We start from the raw sequence: 20,021 nt of genomic DNA on the forward strand, positions 1-20,021 counted from the left end.
TTTTTTCACCTACTACACTGCATTCATTTTAATGTGTTTATTTCATGTACAAGCAAAATGAATTTAACCAATAGTTTTCTTTGTACAGTAATTGTAGTTTAGTATATTAATTAATATCTTCAAAGTTGCACAATACTATTGAATCAACGCGGGCCTCCAAATTTAAATTATATATTCAATGTACAGTAATTTCCTAAGTCACATTTTCTTTTCTAAAAAGACTAACTTTTTTGCATAATGAAATTCATAATTACACAACAACTTTGCTGGGTAGTTTGTTTTTCCTCATAAGTTTTATAACTCTGTATTATACAAATAAACAAACAGAAAAACCCCTAAAAATAACTGTGTAATCAGGTTGGTCTCACGTGTCCCCAGGAGGTAGGTGAATAAAAGCAGACATGGAAGTCTGGTGGTCGTTCCCAACCTTGATTACGTTTCTTCTGTGAACAGTGCCCGTCTGGCCGTCGAGACAGAGAGACAAACAGAAGTTTCTAGATGTAGGCTTCCTCGTTGGCAGGGTTCTGATTCTGGTTTTCTGTCTGCTGGTCCGGGCCATTTTCCTGAGCCTTCACAATCGCCAAAGGCTTGATCATCAGCCGCAGACGCTGAAAAATGAGGAGCGTAAAGATAAGCCATAACCCCACTGGTGTAACACAGCTGAAAGATGAACTGGTGTCGTTGAAATTACAATAAAACACTGTCAGCAGGACCACAACAGCTGCAAAGTTTGTGATCAAATGCATTAACTGTAACAAAACACACCAGCTACACAGCTGTGAGCTTGATGAATACACTGCCTCAGGCTCTGAATGTAAACATCTTCCACAAGACACCATCAGAAAAGACATTCTTTCTGATGTGATTCATCATTATATGAATACAGTTTAAGATTGGCAAATAAAGTAAAATAAAAGCCACACATACTGATATCCTAAAACAAAATCATATCATCCTAAACTTTGTGAATCTTCCAAATGATCTGAACTATGGATAGTGTTGGACCCGAGGTCATCGGTACAGCAGGCATTTATATGGTGTATTTGTGAAACTAAGCGTCTGCCTGGGTGCAGAGCGCTAATCAGCTGGCTGATTGCTACAATTAGACAATCAGCTGGTACTGTAGGATCTGACACCTGCACATAGCCTCTGACAGCCTCTATTGCACCGCCTGCAATTATGGCCCATTCATTCTGTCACTGCTGGCTATAAAGCTATATCTGTCACTAAGGGCCTTATAGAGATGCATTTATTATTCAGTGCATTGTGGATGAATGCAAATCAAAAAGCTCTTAATATAAATAGCATGTCGGAAAAGGTATTATCTGCCACTGATTAAGATCATCATATCAATAAAAATGTATGAATGTACAATTCTGCTGCATACAAGTGCACGCAATTTACAGAGAAGTCAGTGACTGGTTTAGCAAAAAAAAGGCATCTAAAATTGTTTAACTGAAGTAATTAGAAACTCTATTTTACTAATCCTTTTATCACTGTTCTAGTCCTCATGGCAATTATCACATCATTACCCAGCATGCCTATGTGTTTGCTCATTAGAATAGCAATGAATCACAGTGCTACAGTGCAGTTATAACACAGAACAAAATCACAGTGGAGTACTTTAACATTGAATGTGAAGTCTTTTTTCTGCTGTATTAAATCTATGTTGCTACTTTCAGTGCCAGACATTATGTAAATGTTAATAATGTAAGTGAAAATTATATAAATCCTGGGTCAGTGTATTGTGGTTAATGTATTCGTGCCAGATTATGTTGGTTAAAAAAACTGCAGTGTGTCCAGAAATGTTCATCTGAGCAATCTTCTGTGGTTAAAACTGATCTCTTTTTTTCCAAATCCTCAGGGCTCATGTTTCATATTTCCATTACTTTATCCTCACACTCCATCAGCACACTTAAAATTTAGCCCGGTGCTCTTGTGTTGGATTGGCCTAACATTCCTGTATATAATAATCATTTTTTTAAAAATCCACTTGAAACTCTTAACACAGAGCTTGCCTCACTGTCGACTGCAGATTTAAATTCAAACCAGCTAAAGGATGTGTGAAATGCTTGGAGGTGGATGTAGTGATGCATATGTCCTGGGAAATCTGTGGCCACATAGCTGCAATCACGCTGACCGGCATACAAATGTAAAAGTGTACTAACATCTGCTTTATGTGTATTTGTAAAGATTGTATTTAAATTGATGTTGCTTTTTCAGGTAAGTGTAGGTAACCATTTGCTTAAGCATCTTTTAACCCCACATGCTATCTTTATAATAACCGTTCAATCAATCAATTGTATGGTGTAAAAGCACGTTTTCATTACTTCTGAGAAAATACAGCTAAAAACAGATCAAACATTATTGACTGCATAAACTATTAGACTAAATCCACACTGATCTTACCTCTTTGTATGTGCCTTTGAGTGTGAGGAACATGTAGCCCATGTAGCCAGGGATGAGCATCATGGAGGAGAGGGCCATGCACCAGCCGACCCCTTGGCCCCAGGCTGGGAACACATAGTCACCCATGGTGAGGGGAACCATCTGCACTGCACTGAACAAGAACACTCCCTGGATACAGGAGACAAGGGGAAACAGATATCAGCATATCCATAACTGGTCCACAAACAGTTTGAACTGCAGAGCTGTATAATTGTTCAACTATGATGGACTTTAGTGTCTTTAAGATGTTAGCATGAGGTTTCAGTCTCAAACTACACTTTTAAGTATTGTAATGGTCTTGTAATGAGGTATAGTATAACTGCAATGCTATTTGATCATAGAGGTCAATGGCAGTTGATAACACAAAACATTAACTAGATGCACACAGTTAAAATAATTAGATTGCTTTCCATCAAGCTAAAGTGACCATGACATAGCTTTACCTGTAAGGATTAAAACTTTCTTGATACAGACCTCATAAGCCTATATATTGTCTTTGATGGATGTGTTATTTCCCCGTTGGTACCTGGTACATTGTTGGTTAACACCTGAATGTTTCCTAAAGATAACACTTACAGCCACAATGAGCGGAGTGAAAACAACCCAGCAGGCCTTCCACCACAGACAGGGCCTGTAGCCAATCATTTCCTCAATGTTGTCATAGAATTTGTTCACACCTGGAAGCAAAAATGTATCATGAATACTGTTTTTTTGCTATTGTCTTGCATTTAGTCTGCAACAAAGGGCAGTAATGTTAATTCCCTGTCTATTTTTTATATGGAAAAATTCTTAAAAAGATTACTGAGACATAAGTTTGGCTTACCATAGAACCATGAAATTGAAATACACTCAAAGAAGACCAAGAAGAGCAGGCACATCCCACTAGCTGAATAGTAGTCAAATAGCTTGAACACATACAGACCGCCCTGCAAAAAGAAAGAAGAGTAAAACAAAAAGAAAAGAAGATGATAAGACATATGAAGAAGAAGTGGGGAAAAACAGAAGATGCAATCATAGTGTTGGATGTGAACTGGTCAAGTGGAATAACATCAAGGGTGAGAGCACCAGCGGCTGTGGCTGGTGAATGTTGGTGATGTCTCATTGGTGAGGACAGAATTGGTGGCTAAGCCTTCCTCACAGAAACTGTATGATTGTGGATGTGCAGCTCTGGCAGGACCAGTGGAGATCAGACATGTATGAAACACTTATTGTCCGTCCACAATTTCTTGCCCACATCGGACCATTATGGGGACCAGCTCAAAGGGACCTGCTACAGTTCATCAGCTCCTTCTCTGTGAAGCTTGATGTACTTTATACAGCCTGGAGCAGCGATTAGTGTAACTGCCTCATTGTAGCAGAGCTGTGCATGATGGGAATCCAGTGTGGCAGAAGTGGATGGACAAAACACGGTATTCGAGTGTCACTGGCAAACATGAACTTGGCCTGCAGTGGTTTCGTCATTTTTAGCTCACAAGTGGACGGACACAGAATCATCTTTGCCAACTTTTTGCCAACTTTTGCTTTCCTCTTAAATTCTTACTTTTGTTTCAAATTGCATCACAACTTCTATTCGACATTGTGCAACACCAACAGTAGTAATTTTGTTGAGCATGTTTTGCACAAACTAGAAAGGGAAATTCTCTAAACGCCTTTTTTGACAAGTGTTTATGCAGACCTTGTTAATATGGTCAATTAGCATTTTGTCAAAGAGAAATTATGAGACAGAACAGGACAGAATATTAGTTCATACTTCATAATACCACATAGGTTATGTCTGTAGACAAAAAACTGTGTGTTTGTAGATCAATGCCATTTGTCAAAGATTAGAATGTATGCTTCGATATAAAATCATCATACAATCAAATTTGAATAATCAGGTAGAATGACAGATGTTTCTTCTTTAAATCTTAGATTCATACTTAGTTTAAAACTATCTAATATGATTAAAATGTTACAGTGTGCATCCATCATTAGGATTTCCTTACAGACAAAGCTTGTTCACTATCATCACTATCTTGGCTGTGGGCACTGATAAATAATGAAATAATAAGACTAAACATTGCTGGTAAGAGCAAACAAATACTTGCAATTCTTTCTGAAATGAGAAATGTGAAGTTTGCCCGGAGGGTGGCGCTATATAATTTATATAATTCTGTCAAAACATTTTATTACAATTTTCCATTTACAATATAAGATATTCTATTTGCAAAGGTATTGTGACCAGAATGAGGAACTTCTGCAGTGGAAAGCTTATGGAGTTTACAAAATGAAAAAGGTTCATTTTCTGATGAGCATGAATTGTGTGAAAGTTGTGGCCTGTTCATGGTGCTAGTAGAAATGGCAGAGAATTTGTCCTCTGTGTAGGAAATCAGATGCTGAGATATCTTGTTCTGGACTAAAGTGGAAGTGAAACTGTATCATGGCTATAAACTTATTTCATTTTGTTTCATGTTTGCAAACTGAAACATGATGCTAAATGACCTGAACCACCTTGGAAAGGAACTACAGTCGCAGAGAGAGTGTGACCTCTTGATCTCTGATTCTCTGTGGATTTCATGTTACGTCTACTTGGCAAGCTAACGACCTCGCTGAATAAACCATCTTGTTGGTTACTATAGGTCAGCTTCTGGGAGTCTGACAACTGGTGTCCTCTGGGAAGATTACAAGTCTGTGGAAAATGATTTATTGCGTGATTTTATTATTCTGTGATTTGTGTTCTTGAACTAAATACCCAGTAATGTCTTAGAGAGTCTGTAGATTATCCAGCCAGAAATAAGTATTTACCTGTGTGATGTTGGACAGTCCAATGATGTAAGAAACCAGGCAAACGCACGCGATGAAGATCTCTCTGCGTTTTCGGAGCACATGAGGGAATTCATCGACCAGTGCAGTGATGAAGCCTTCCACAGTGCAGAACTGGAGAGATTGTAGAGTCATGTCAAAACTCAGTTACGTAATAGATTTTTGTCACAATGAAAACATTAGGGCAATTACTAAGGTTTAGAACTGACATGAATGAATGATTATTTAATGTTGCAGTAATGTTTACAAGGATTTGAAAAAAATTAAATCCTGGTCTTAAGAAGCACTGCTTTTTTATGTCTTTGGCTTAAACAAAAGCACTGATGGTCCCAAACTTCAACTGAGACTGTTTTTGTTTGATTTTCTATACCTGGCTGTCGATTCCCAGCATCAGCAGCATGGAGAAAAAGAGGATGGCCCAGAGAGGAGAGATGGGCAATTGAGTGACGGCCTCAGGATAAGCCAAAAACGCAAGGCCAGGTCCTGAAAAAACACACACATGAGGACTTTGTGGCTAATAAAACATCAGTTGTATGATTACGACAAAAAGTAATAATGAGACCTTTTGCCCACTCTACACTGGACCCACACACACACACACATATATATGTATATATATACACAGTATATACACATATATGTACAATGATAGCACTGTAACAGTGACATGGGGTAAAACAAGAAGACCAAAAAATGTAAGTCCAATGTGTCCTTAGGAGGAAAAAGTGCTGAATGTCAAACATGGGTATTTGGAAAGGACAGACAGTTTTGCAAATCAATGAGCAACTTTTCCTTTTATTAAATCCAGAAATCAGAACTGTCATACAGCTGCAGAATTAAACATTCCATTCTTTCCTTCTGACTGAAAGAATAACATATCTTGAAATTTCAGGCACTAGTTTTTGCACATTCACAAGTATCTCTTGTGTCTATTGTCATTATCAAGTTTCATCATTGATTGCAATTACCTGAGGCTGCCACATCAGCGATGGGTCTCTTTGTTACATTGGACATGAATCCCACGATGGAGAAAATGACAAAGCCAGCAAACATGCTGGTGAAGGAGTTGATGCAGCAGACAATGACAGAATCTCTGTGGGGGAGAGACAAAGCACAAGGCAGCCATTGTCACGCCTATATCAATTCCTTATCAACCCGTCACACATTGTTGAGAGGGGTGGGGGGAAAGGGATGGTGGAAAGCCATTTTGCATCCTGCAGTAGCACAGCAGCTGAATACATTTATATTGACCTGTTCTTTTAAAATGGCAGTGAGCTGTTTGAAAATAGTTGGAACTATACTGTAGATGTACACAGCTGTGTGGGTGAACAGTGTTTACTCTACAAAAGTGAAAGTGGCTGAGGCAAACCAAACGTCTGTGTCAATGAGTGTAAAACAAAAGGTAGAGCCAAAATAATCAAACGACTGATACAGCTGGAGGCTCAAATATTCCCAAAATAGAAGGTGCAGTAGACACTATGTTGCCAGGAAACCAAAAATAATCCCAGGAAGAGACATCTGCACAGTCTCCTTTATAAAAGGATGTGTGAGTGGCTGGTGTTGGAGCAGTAAAATTTCATCTGAAGAGGTATTTAATTCATAAGAAAAGTCAACTGAAATCATTTTATGAATCACCTACCTGTATACGTTGTTATTGAAGGGATTGTAACTGCCAAGAGCAATCAGAGAGCCTAATCCCAGCCCATAGGAAAAGAAGATCTGAGTGGCAGCGTCCAGCCACACCTGACACACACACACACACACACACACACACACACACACACACACACACACACACACACACACACACACACACACACACACACACACACACACACACACACACACACACACACACACACACACACACACACACACACACACACACACACACACACACACACACACACACACAGAGAGTAGAAAAGACATTTAAATAAACAGACATGTAGAAATGATGCTGAATAGAGATACCAGAAAAAAAAACCCAATATGACCTTTTTCATCATTTTGAGCGAGTGGGCCTATGAAGCCATGTGCACAGATGTATCTTGTCTCTTGTAAACCTTTAATGTAATGGAAGGAACTGGGACAAATAGTTGTTCCAGGTGGATGTAACACCCACAAACTGTCTTCTTCTACTTAGTCCTATCTCATCCACTCTGATCACATTGCATCCAATCCTGTCACACTCAATTCAGTGAGACCCTGCCTTGTTTTGTGATATTTTGCTTCGACTCACCTCACCTCACCTCACCTCACCTCACTAAGCATCATTACTTTGCCCACCTGAGCTTTACTGACGACAGGGGAGTCTCTTTTTTTCACAATGAAACTCACATTATTTAAAATCCTTTTTTCCTCTGGACACAGATTTATGTAACAGCGTAACTACTAGTGTAACTACTAGTGGCACATTTTAACCCTCCTAAAACCTGCATCAGTAATGAATATATATGCATCCATCAGACGTCCTACTCTTTACATGTTTGGCACTACTTTGAAAGGAAAAACTGCACATCTGTTTCTACTATTTTGGTATCCATGCAATTAAAAGTTATTGTTAAAGGCCTTATATGTGAATGTTAGTACAGTATCAATGAGAATGGTTTTGGATAAGTATAACCTCTGCACACGCAATAATTATTCACTCTCAAGCTCAGAATACTCTCAGGCTAGAATTCAGGTTCTGTAAGGCACCATTTGACAGGCCATTGCTGTAGCCTGTAGAAAGCCAAAACCCATCCCATTTGAGCTCAGCTTATCCTGTGCAGCCATCTTTATTTTGATGGTAAATAAAAAAGCTACTGTGTACTAAGTGTCACGAAACAGAAACTGCTTTTAGACATCTGGGCCTACAGCGAGAGAGGGAGAGAGCAGAGAACCTACCTCAGATTGCTTAAGTTTTTCAAAGTCAGGTGTGATATAGAAGAGGATTCCATCAAAGGCACCGGGTAGAGTGATGCCACGGCAAAACAGGATGAACAGCATGAAGTAAGGGTATGTGGCTGAGAAGTACACCACCTGTGGGACACAGAGTCATTGTTAGAACAAGTATATTGTCTATCCAAGCCAAAACGTTTTAAATTACACAGCTACTGAATATTATGGCGGAAATATCTTTCCTGTGAGGCAACAAAACTGAACGAGAAGTGAAAACTTCTAAGTCGTTAAGCTTATCTTGAACACTGTAACTGTGGCACCATCTCCACAACACAGTGACCTAGTCAGCCATTCCCTGGAGGCAAGATGACCCCAGAATGGTTGGGTTCAGCACACACACCAGTGCACTATTTCCCTCCTTATCTGAACTAATTTCGTACTGTGCTATCAACACATTTCAGATGATTCATGATAAAAATCTACTGAATAAGAATGTAACTAGCAGAGACTCTGTTGTTAACGCTGTGGTAAAAATCATTAAATTATTCAAAGTCTGCTCTCAAAAGATGATGCCCACTACATAAAAACATAACATAAAGATAAACAGACATTGATATTGAAAAATGTGTGGAAGGAAATCTTAAATGTTTAGGCCTTTGTGTCACTTGGTGGAAAATGTAGATGCTTGTGTTACTGTATGTACAGTGCTCTGAATATGAGTGAAATTGCATGTACAATCTCATATAGCCTCTTAAAGAAAAAGAGGAGTTGGTATTGTACTTTGTGTCACTGTATTGTTTAAAATTTTATTTTTTTATGGTTTTTAAAATAATTAATCACAGTACAGCTGGTTAAACTTAAAAAATGTTTTATCTAAAACTTTAGCTCATCCTAAACTAGTAAGACAATAAAACAAATTGAAAGAATATGAATTAAGGGTTAAGTGAAGTTATGTAATCACAAACCCAGTCATATAGTATGAGCAATACTCCAACATGTAATTGTTAATTGGGGTTTTGTTGCAGTGAAATGATGCAAATTAAATTTACAGTAGATTTTGTTTTTTCTCGTTCTTTATTATTTTTTGTCATTGTGTTCTCATCATACTTACTTTTCCAGTCCAGCCGACCCCCTTCCAGATGCAGAAATAGACCAGCACCCATGCAATGGCGAGTGTAATAGCCAGCGGGATCCTGACCTCCCCAGGCTTCTCCAGACCATCAGTCATCTGGTGCATGTTACGTCTGCAGGGTAGGAGTACAGCGGTCTTTACTACGCAGCACAAATGCATTTGTGAACTCATACATGCAGCATGCATGAGTGCATGAACAAATGTGCATACATGGGTATACATACTTCACAAAGGCCCTCTCCCTGGCTTTCTTTTCTCACCGCTAAAGCTTTTTTTAAGGCACCACAGTCAAAGGAAGACATGCTTATATGCACGCATGGACATGTCTACACATGGGCACACACTATTTATCAAATATTTGATTATTTTTTAAGCTTTGCTTGAGGCCATTTGTGGTATGTGTGCAATTTCCTCTTCTATGAGTAGAAGAAAGATTGAAGAGTGAATTGGCCACATCAGAATCTGATCCTCATTATGCACAACAGGAGAAATTACCTTCAGTGTAACTAAAAATCTGTTCACAGTAGTTAAGTATTCTTGTGATCCAAACAAACAAAAACTCTTATGTCAGGCTTACTCCCAGAACTCCTGCACAGCGCTGGTCAGGTTTCTGGTGTCTACGATGCTGTAGTTGGTGTAACAGCGGTCTGTGTTCCAGGGATTGCCACAACTCTGCCATGGCAGATCCTGAAAATTAAAGAAAGAAAAAAAAGAAAGAGAAAAAAAATCACACAGACAGCTCTTTTTACTTGGATCACTCTCCCACCACCGGATCCCATTCTCTCTGGCTGTCGAGCAGCCAAGTCCATGATACTCATTCGGGACATTGAGATTTCATGCTCTTCTCAAAGGAGTGAATGCCTCATCCCCAAATGCATTTATCAATACCTTGTGTAAGGCACTAATTATGTGGGAAAGGAAGTAATAAATGTCATACCCTGTTAAGGGTTGTGCAACCTTATAAAAGAGGTGCTGACAAACAGAATCTGCTACTATGTAAAAATACAACCTGGGTTACTACATATGGGAAGAGGCAGTTTTTCAAACAGATTTATCAGGATTTTCCCCCTAAACTTTGAAAAGGTATTAAAATCCTTTTACACCAGGGCACATCATTAGATTTTTATATTTATATATACAGGATCAGCATAGCTATAAAGATCAAATACTCACAGCAGTGAAGGAATTGTACAGATAGTAAAGAGCCCAGGAAATGATTACAATGTAATAGATATTGAGCCAGAAGGACAGAACAGCAGCAGCCAGACCCACACCTGAAACAATGGGAGAACAATAGTTATTACCTATGTCTTTTATTCAACTTGGCCTTCATGAAGCAGCCAATTAACACAAAAATATAATTTAGAGCCTTGAGGATAATGCAAAAGTAGCTTTTACCTTTGAACACTGGAGCCAGTTTCCACACTCCAAGCCCTCCAATAGAAGTGTACTGACCAAGAGCCGTCTCCAGAAAGAACAGGGGCATGCCAGCAAATATGAGGGTCAAAAAGTAGGGAATCAAGAAGGCCCCTGAATGAGAGTTGAGAGGTAAAGATGTGTAAGTGAAGGTAAACCATAAATCTATTAACATTAAACATAATCCAGATAAGATGTTTGGGTAAAGGGAGTATTTGTTTTCACACGTAGCCCCAGATCACCGCTCAGGCTTTTGATTGTGCGCTATTACGCATGCGGCTATGATGGACTGGAATAGATTTAAATTCATTTAAATTAAAAAACCTCCCGGAGAAAACTGGTACGTTTGGATCTCAAAACCTTTGCACTCCTTTTGGTGTATGGAAAAACTGGAAAATAGCCAGAATTCCTGATTACCTCCTCCGTTTTTCCCACATAAATAAGGAAATCTCCAGACATTTCCGAGTCCGATTGCATATCCGACACAAGAGAGAAGAAAGTCAAATTTCCCAGCCCACGTTTCTCTCTCGGGTATCTCCTTATTCGTCTTCTGCACTTTCACCACCAAGGTTTTGGGTTTGTCGTTTGGCGTGGTGGTCGGAACGTCGTTGACAGTCTCCGTTAAGACATGTCCGTCTGTGGTTTTGGTTCCGTTAGTGGCCATGGTCACTGTGCGTGTTGGATAGTCCTGACCAGTGGAGAGGGGGTTCAGCACCGGTCCAGGCAGACAGCAGCTTCTCTGTCCCGTACACCCAGCTCCCAGATACCCGCCGCGCAGAGACGAATGATCGGGGTAAAGACAGAAATCAGGAGCAGGAGCGGATGCACCTTAGTAGCAGTCAAGCGATCCTGAAAACATAAATTAATATGTATAAAGTTGACATACAACAAATCATCATCAGTATTGAGAAGCAATTAATTAGATTAATTGTTCTTGTTCCTCATGCAAATCAATTCATTTAAAATATAATAATAGTGAGCGATTCATTTCAGTGATTTGGCCTTTTTCAGATATTAACATGATTTAAAATAAACTTTAAGCTTGGAATCTGAATTTCAGTGAAATGAAAATGGAATTATCTGTCTCCATCAAAGGGACAACTTGTTATAAAATCTAAATGAGATTTTAAGATTGAATAGGATCATTGTGTTGATTGGTGCTGAAAAAAGGACATTGTATATTACTAATAAAATATCATGTATGCATTCATCCATTTTAATTGGATGACATTTCTTCAGGGGCCGAAAGAAAAAAAGAATTGGCCCACGATCCGTGAACCCCACGGGATCAAATAAAGACTTCTCAACAATAAGAATCACTTTTAATTGCCTCCAGTGAATGCATGTTAGCAGAAATTTAGAGCCTGCTCTTGTGCTTGATTCATTATGCTTTAAATTCAATGGCCCACTTCCCACTGCTCCGGTACAAGAGAGGAGCAATTAAACACATTTAGGAGTCAGACGCGACGATAATGTCTAATGAATCACCTGGAGTGGCTAATAACTCACAGCAGTTTACACACTGAAAAACATTTCCCTGAAACATTCTTAAATACATACAACATTACTTTCTAATTAATTGTGGGCACAGTTAATGGAAACAATTACACAGTTGTATCAAACAATACATTTTAAGCAATGCGTTTCAAAATGTAAGTTATTTATTTTAATCTATTTTTACTCTATTAAAATGTTAAACGTCCGCTCATTACAACTGATCAGATGAAACATGGAGCGCGCTCTCAGCGCTCTCATCACCTCTCTGTGCGTAATTGTGGAACAACACGAGGCTGAGGTGATGTAAATATCATATTTTTATCAAACGCATTTTATATCAAATCTGTAATTAAAAATCTAGGCATTTTTTATATTTTAAAGACACAAACGTCCACATGACAAATTGGGATTTAGTGAACAAAGAATTATGGGTGCGTTTTCCCCCATACATTACTTAATTACATTTGACATTTAAAATATATGGCTGCAGGACTGAAGGATCAAACACGGTAATGACACTCATCAGATAAGTCTCTTGCGTCGCCATCAAGTGAAGTGCAGCACAGCCTGCTCATTGCCAGATTCAGTGCATCTGCGTATGCAACATTCCTCAATGGTCTTCGTTATTAAAAAAGTATGTCAACAAACAGAAATATATCCCTAATTCATCAATACTGTGTAACACCATACTTACAATTAGACCCCTTTCCTTGCCAGATTGTTTCCCCGATGGGAAAATCCGAATTTAAAAAAGTTACTTCCTTACACTTTCACAAAATAAAACCAAAGATGAAAACTTTGCATCCGACGACCGCCAGCAAATATATGATCCTAAGGGGGGGGGAGGATGGTGGACATATGCGTCTTTGAGAGCGAGGTGCTGTCCTTAAAAGAGTGGTGCTGAAAGAGAGGAGGGGAGATCTGAGTCGGAGTTGAAGCGAGCAGGGACGTATCATGGAGCGCAGGACCCTCTCTCTCATCTACATAGCGTCAATGTCACCTCAAAGTCGACCCTCCCTAACTCCAGCATTTCCACAACTGAGACGGCAGCTGGTTTGAGAGAGAAGCATCCTCTTGTCTCAAGGTTTTATATCCTTACTCCTTTTTTTTTTACATCAGCAAGTTCTCTCTCTCTCTCTCTCTCTCTCGCTCTCTCTCTCTCTCTACCTCATTCTCTATCTCTCTCTCTCTCTCTCTCTCTCTCTCTCTCTCTCTCTCTCTCTCTCTCTCTCTCTCTCTCTCTCTCTCTCTGTCTTTCTGACTCACTCAAGGGCCAGTTGATGCATACTGTAGGCTTTTAATGGGTTACTTAACATTTTGCACTGGTTTGTCTTTGTTATACATTATTTCTAACTGAGGATGAACGCTGAGATGATTAGATTCCTTCAAGTTGCCATAAAACTGAACAAATAAGCAACATTTGTTCAGCTTATTCATGTCATACTTCCCCGTTCATCCAAAGTGTCCACAAACTGTGTAAAAAAGCCTATAGGGGTAAAAATAAGTCAGATGCAGCCACTCCAAAGTAGCAGATACAGAGAAAGATGCCAATGGCTGCTCTAGCTCCTGGCAAAACATGATAAGAGGGTCCCAGCCAATAAAGGGAGTCAGGGTGTGTGAGATAAATTGAAAAACTGTGCTTTATAATCTTCTTAGCCCGCTGTCTTCCAAAATGAAATACCCTTGTGGAACATCCCAAATGAGCAGTCTTAATGCAGACTTTAACTCCCACATCAAGATAAATTATTAGGGTCTCACTGGGAGATTAGACTCTTGCTGGGTTTAACAGTTAAAGTTCGACTCGTGAAACTGAGCAGGGATTAGCCCGTGTTTTAAAAAAAATCTACTTCTGGGAGTGATGGATGTGTATTTGATGAAAACTGTGATGGTGATATTTAATTTTTCCTCAATTTCAATTCTTTAACTTCGGATAGCTGTTAGGTGACACCTTATCATGACTTCTTACATGTTGGAGTCAGAATGGCTCTCTTTTAATGTCAAGTGACATCACATGCAATGTTTTTGCTTATGTAACAGTTATAGATGCATTAAACATTGGAGTGTGTCCCTTCTACCATTTCCATTTTCTTCCTATTCATTTGCTTCATTTCTGCTCCACATCTTCCCTATTTCTCTCACAACTCTCTTTCTTTGCTCCCTGCCCCCATGCTCATATGCCCAAATCTTTTCCTTCCATCTTTGGTTCTTTTTGTCTGCGTCCGCCATGCTGTAGGCTGTGTGGTGCTGATACAGTGCTACAGAAAAGCCACACCACTGAGAGGGAAGGAAAGATTGCCCAGATGGTGAACCAATGAGGGGTGAGCTAACCTTCTAATGATACTAAACAAAATTTAGCATTTCTAATCCCAACTGGCTGATTGGCCTTCAGGCTATGGCACCTCAGATGTGCAAAAAGCCTCCCGTTGGCCTGCAGCTCTCGCACAGAGGGAATTCAAAATGCCACAGACGAGAGCTGGTGGTGCTGCGCTTGTGGCCCTGGCCCCACCTGATGGTGAGCCTGTGTGCAGTAGAGCTTGTAATTGCAGAAGGAGGTGGTAGTAATAGAGAGTAGAGTACAGGCAAACACAGGCAGACAGCTGGCCCCTGTCAGTTTCACTGCTCAGAAATAGGGGACAAAAGTGATGCTCTGATACTGTATAGCAGATTATCATTCATGTGAGTAAGACAAAATGGTGATGCAGATGATGATGATGAGAGTGATAATGATGACAGATGTATTTTTTAAAGCAGGCATATTCTCAGAACCTTTTAGAAACATGTCGCCTCTCACTGTGATTATTTCTGTGAGGCTTTGTATACACAATGAATTATGGATCTTTGCAAGTAATGCGATGTATGCATACTAACTGTAATTGTATATAATTCTGCCATTTTCTGTGTCGGACCCCAGGAAGACTAGCTGACGTCATGGTGTCAGCTAATAGGGATTCTAATAAACTAATACATTTACTACCACTTACTAATGGTGAGGTCTGTGTAGATAATTAGACATTTTCAACCTCAGCAGGATATATTTCAATCTAAAGTATCTAAAATAAATGTTATTGATAAACTGGCTAAATGTGGATTAACATGCATAGCTTTAAGGAGTGGACCACTTAACAAAACTATAAGTCTACACCACACTAGTGGCCCAGGCTGTACTTTGCAACAGCGATGCTTTGATTTAAATGCTAACATGTTGATGTGTAGCAGGTAAAATGCTTAGCATGTTTAGAATAGAATAGAATAGAATAGAATAGAATAGAATAGTCTTTATTGTCATTATACGGTGTATAACGAAATTTTCACTATGCATCTCAGAAGTACATTCGGTTAAAAAAGGGAAAAAATAAAAGAATTAATAGCATATAAAAGAATGAAGAGTAAATAAATAGCAGCAATTCAATAGACAAAAATCAGTGCTATGAGGTAGTCACAGAGTGTCCATACAAGTGCATAGCAGCAAAATAGCAGCACAAAAACTTTACGGTCTTTGCCTAACGTGCTAGCGTTTTCTCAATAGCACCAAACAAAAAATACAGCTATGGCTCATTAGTAGTGCCGATATTTGGTTTTCAATCTAAGTACTGGATAAATTAAGATTATGACCCGATGATATCGCTAAATGAACAATGAAAAACTCACCGAATCTAATACAAATCTTCCCCAGGGGAGCATGAACATCTGCACCAAATTTTATGGCAAGCCATCCAATAGACACTTTTCACAGCAGACATTTGGACTTGTCAAAGCAGGAAAAACAGCAGGCAAATTAATGACAGCTGCATTACATTTAGGTGAGCAAGTTCAAAGGCTCTATTGTGCATGCTCACTCACTGACATGGCTTACTGGGACAATTAAGGGAGAATGAAGTCATTGTTAATGTCATTAGTTACACCTCTGCTTTCTTTACTTTCACAAATCAAAATGCATGCTGTGAAAAGAGTCTGTTGTCAAGGAATTCCATTCAAAACCACAAATGTAAACTTCATGACGGCACTTAAATTAGAGTCAGTAGGATTCATCGTCCGAGGACCATGAATGTCTGTACAAAATTTCATGGCAATCGGCCTTAAGGTCACTGTGGCTAAACGACACATTAAGTAATACTGAACATACCATCTGCTGTAGTAAGCACATATAATTGCAAATGAATTCATAGTATTCTTAGGGAATTGTTTTTATGTGTTTTCACTCTTTGAGGGCTATTTGGCAGCAAGCATTTTAGCACTTTAATACTGACCTTTTGCAAACCCATAAGGCACTTCAAACGGGGTCAAAACCTGCTGAAATGCTCTTTTGTCTTCATCAACATAATTGCGTAACATTACAGTCTTATGGTATTATCACACTGGAAGACTGTGTTAGCTCTGAACCTTTGAGAGATGCATGAATCGTCTGCAATCACTTTCCCAGTCAGTTTCAATGCTTGCCAGTCTATGCAAAGTGGATTTTAGCATCTCAAATACCTAGTTAGAACCAACATTTTTTTAACATGGTTGTATGTTGGCTTTGCAGACCTTAAGAGCTTATAGAAATCAATGTGTGTGTGTGAAAAAAAGATAAAGACTGAGGGGTAAACAGAAAGACAAACTGACAAACAAACAGATAGACGGAGCAGGAACCCTATGCTGAAGCTTTTCCATGTCTCTTAATCCTAAAAAGCCTCTGCTCTATTCGGGTGGTGCAGAGAGGGAGGGATTGTTGTCAGGATCAGTTATGTGTAACACTGTGGGCCCATAGAATGTGTCTGCCTCTTCATTGGTAAGTCAGTCAGGTAGGACGCTGCTAGGCCTCTCCAGAAGAGCCTCGGCGCGACGTTTCCGCTCTCAGTGAAAAGACAGAGACATAGTGATGTGTCTGTTGCTGGGTGATCCACAAAAAGAACCCAGGGTGCATTTCTAAAAAAAAAAGGGGGGGAGGGTGGAAACACAGCAGCAAAGTAAAACAAATACTGGCCTCCGTCCCTGCTTTGCTCACTCTTCTCGCCAGGGAGGAATGTAGGAGTGGATGAGGGAGAGTATAGAAGGGAAAGCGACACCAAAATGTTCCTGCTAAACCAGGTTATGTTGCAGTTATTACCCTTTCCTCTTGATAACTGTAAATTCATGCTTTAAAAAAACCAACTTAATCAATCAATAATTGTCAAAAATGTTATGCCACTAAAGATATGTACAGTTATATGAGAAAGGATGTATTGTCTGTAAATGCGCCGTGACATTTTCTTTGACCTCTGTCATGATTTATTACAACATCAGTGACACAGGTTGCAAAAGGTTACAACAGGTGCAGCAGATGAATATGCAACATGTCACTCTCAGTGTGCGAGGTAAAAGATCAATTAGGAAAGACATGCTTGTGTTTCATGACTGATGACAGAGCGATCATACGTCATATTAAATGTACTTGGTCATTATATGTAAATGTGAGAATGTTGGAATAATTAACAGCTGTGGCAGGGGAAGCTGTCCTAAATGCTGCAGCGCTCTTTTTGGATCAGATTCTTCCGGCTACTCCTCTTTTTTTATTTTTACAAGTGCTCCAATTTGAAATCAAATATTTATCAGGCACATTGCTTCTTTCACACACTGAAGATCTACAATAATGTTGTCTTTTTCATTGTCTTTTTTCAGTATGAATGAAATCATAGAACAACCTGCTGCTTCGGTGTGAGGCTGCTCAGGTGGGCTTTCAACTGATTTTTACAAAGTAAATAAATAACACAAAACATTTGAAAAACCTTCTTAAAATCTCAATATGTGACCACGTCTGGGTTTCTAATATGCTTTTATTTACACACTAATGAAAGAAAATATGAATGAATAAATGAGAAATTAAAATGGTAATTAAATTTGATTTACATATTTGTTTATTCATTGCCACCTCTTGTGCTTGGAAACAGAAAACAAAGAATTTGGATTTGGGTGTTTTTTATTCATTCAGGATGTAGGATGTAGGATGTAGGATGTAGGATGTAGTCATTTAAGCTAGCATGGATTTATCTAGCCTCAATTATTTTTGCTGTTCTATGTATTGCCCTTTGTACAGTATTATTTGTGGGTTCCTTTTGTTTCTTGCAAGAGTGGAACAGATGAAAGAAATGCAGCTGTTCCTAGAAATAAGCATCTCTCAACTTCTGAAATACAGAAATCATCATCATGTGAGGTAACTGAGAGTCACATGACTTGGACCCAAGCCATACTCCAGTCATGAATCTGATGACTTAATACTGGACAAAATCAAAAATACTTGAGACATGTCTTTGACTGTAACATCAATGATTTAATTTGAACTTCAGTCTTTGACCTGGACTGAGTTGAAACCCTCCTCCTGCCCCAAGGTTGGACATGATATTGCAAATCAATAATTCATTTCCCTGACATTTTATTATACTTAGAGTCAATTTGATAACAAGGGATAACCACATTGTTTAAGCTGGAGGGAAAGGTATGTTTGGCAGATCAGCAGACAGGCAACAGATGATACACTATCAGATTTGGATGTGAAGACTGTTATTATTTCTACAAATGTAGAGAATATATAAACTGTTACTCTGTTCAATCATATAAAATGACATTGTGGCATATAATTACTTGTTTAGGACTTGAAACACAAAACTTAGCATGCAAATTTGGCTTTGAAGTTGTTGCCAGTTAAGACTAGCAAGCCCAAACACTTATTTCTGACTTGCAAAACTCTGACTATGTCACATCTCTTGTCAAACTTTAGGCTGATATGAGCCAAACATATTTGAGAGGCTGTTACAGTTTCAGATCAGATTTAATGTTTAACTAAGGCAAATGACTTTACCATTAACATTAACAAACTGTAAAGAGGTAATTAAAAGCAGCTTTTATAGCCGTAAATAAAGGCCCAATGTGGTAGGTGCTGCCTCCTGGTGTACACTGAGGATGGTTATTCTACTTTCATTTTTATATGATATTACCATATTACATTAATTGTACTTGATGTTGTATTTTCAAAAATATTAGAACAGAAGAAGCAAACAATATATTCAAATACAACTGTAATTTTGGCTGTTTACACCTATAGATCTAGCAAATAGTAAGTATTCCACAGCCATTTGCTAATTAGCATTTGTCTAATTAACAAATGGCTGTAAACCAATTATAAAAATGTAATAAATGACCTGTTGGTGGCACTGGATGAAAAGTGAAAAGAACCCCACATCAGCATTCATCATCCTGGAACCAGTCTGGACCAACATGGTGGACCAACTGACTAATCAACTGACATTCATACATGTCAGCAGCTAACAGGGTTTAACACTTAATTCAGTGGCATGAGAGGTGACATTTCACCCTGAAAGCTACACTGCACATTGCAGCATGTAACATTTGGTAACCCCTACATCTTTACAATGTATTTCTGGCAGCTGTTGATTCAGCGTTTCTCCTGCTGTATTAACTGAAAGTCTGACAACCAACTGTACCTTGTAGAATAGTGACAGCGAGTATTGTAGGTACAACACTGAAGGCCAGTTCAGATGTATGTTGTTTACATATGCTAACTTGTAAAGCTTTTGACAGACAGTCACCACACAGACATGCACGCATAGGACATGGGATCTTTGCCCTACATTCCCAATCAACAGCTATTCATTTTTACTATCAGCACTGAATAATGATGTGGAAGTCATTAAAGTACCTTTAATACCTTTTTTTCCCCATGTTAATGAATTAAGATTCTGACTGAGATTATAATGTAATTATCGTTATAGTTTTTTTTCTAATTAAGTTTTTATTAAACATTTAATATTAAGCATATGCAAACATATATTCAGGGAAAGCTTAACAGGCAGGTGGATTAAAATAGGTC

The 20,021-nt window shown here is 38.8% G+C and overlaps 2 protein-coding genes across 2 annotated transcripts in view; both read right to left on the bottom strand.

The window, feature by feature from the left end:
* Nucleotides 1-20,021, bottom strand: part of atg7 (ATG7 autophagy related 7 homolog (S. cerevisiae)) — a 284,172-nt gene that overhangs the window by 126,644 nt on the left and 137,507 nt on the right. The window lies entirely within an intron of this gene.
* slc6a1b (solute carrier family 6 member 1b) lies at nt 495-11,345 on the bottom strand. The gene is made up of 14 exons (XM_062416505.1): nt 11,099-11,345; nt 10,664-10,795; nt 10,439-10,539; nt 9,843-9,952; nt 9,245-9,377; nt 8,140-8,274; nt 6,890-6,993; nt 6,219-6,343; nt 5,621-5,733; nt 5,233-5,364; nt 3,272-3,374; nt 3,025-3,125; nt 2,410-2,577; nt 495-608 (listed from the first exon to the last, which is right to left on the bottom strand). The coding sequence occupies exons 1-14, from the start codon at nt 11,343-11,345 to the stop codon at nt 495-497; spliced, it is 1,818 nt and encodes a 605-aa protein (XP_062272489.1).

The sequence above is a fragment of the Scomber scombrus genome, chromosome 3 (genome assembly GCF_963691925.1).
Source record: "Scomber scombrus chromosome 3, fScoSco1.1, whole genome shotgun sequence".
Taxonomy (NCBI): Eukaryota; Metazoa; Chordata; class Actinopteri; order Scombriformes; family Scombridae; genus Scomber; species Scomber scombrus.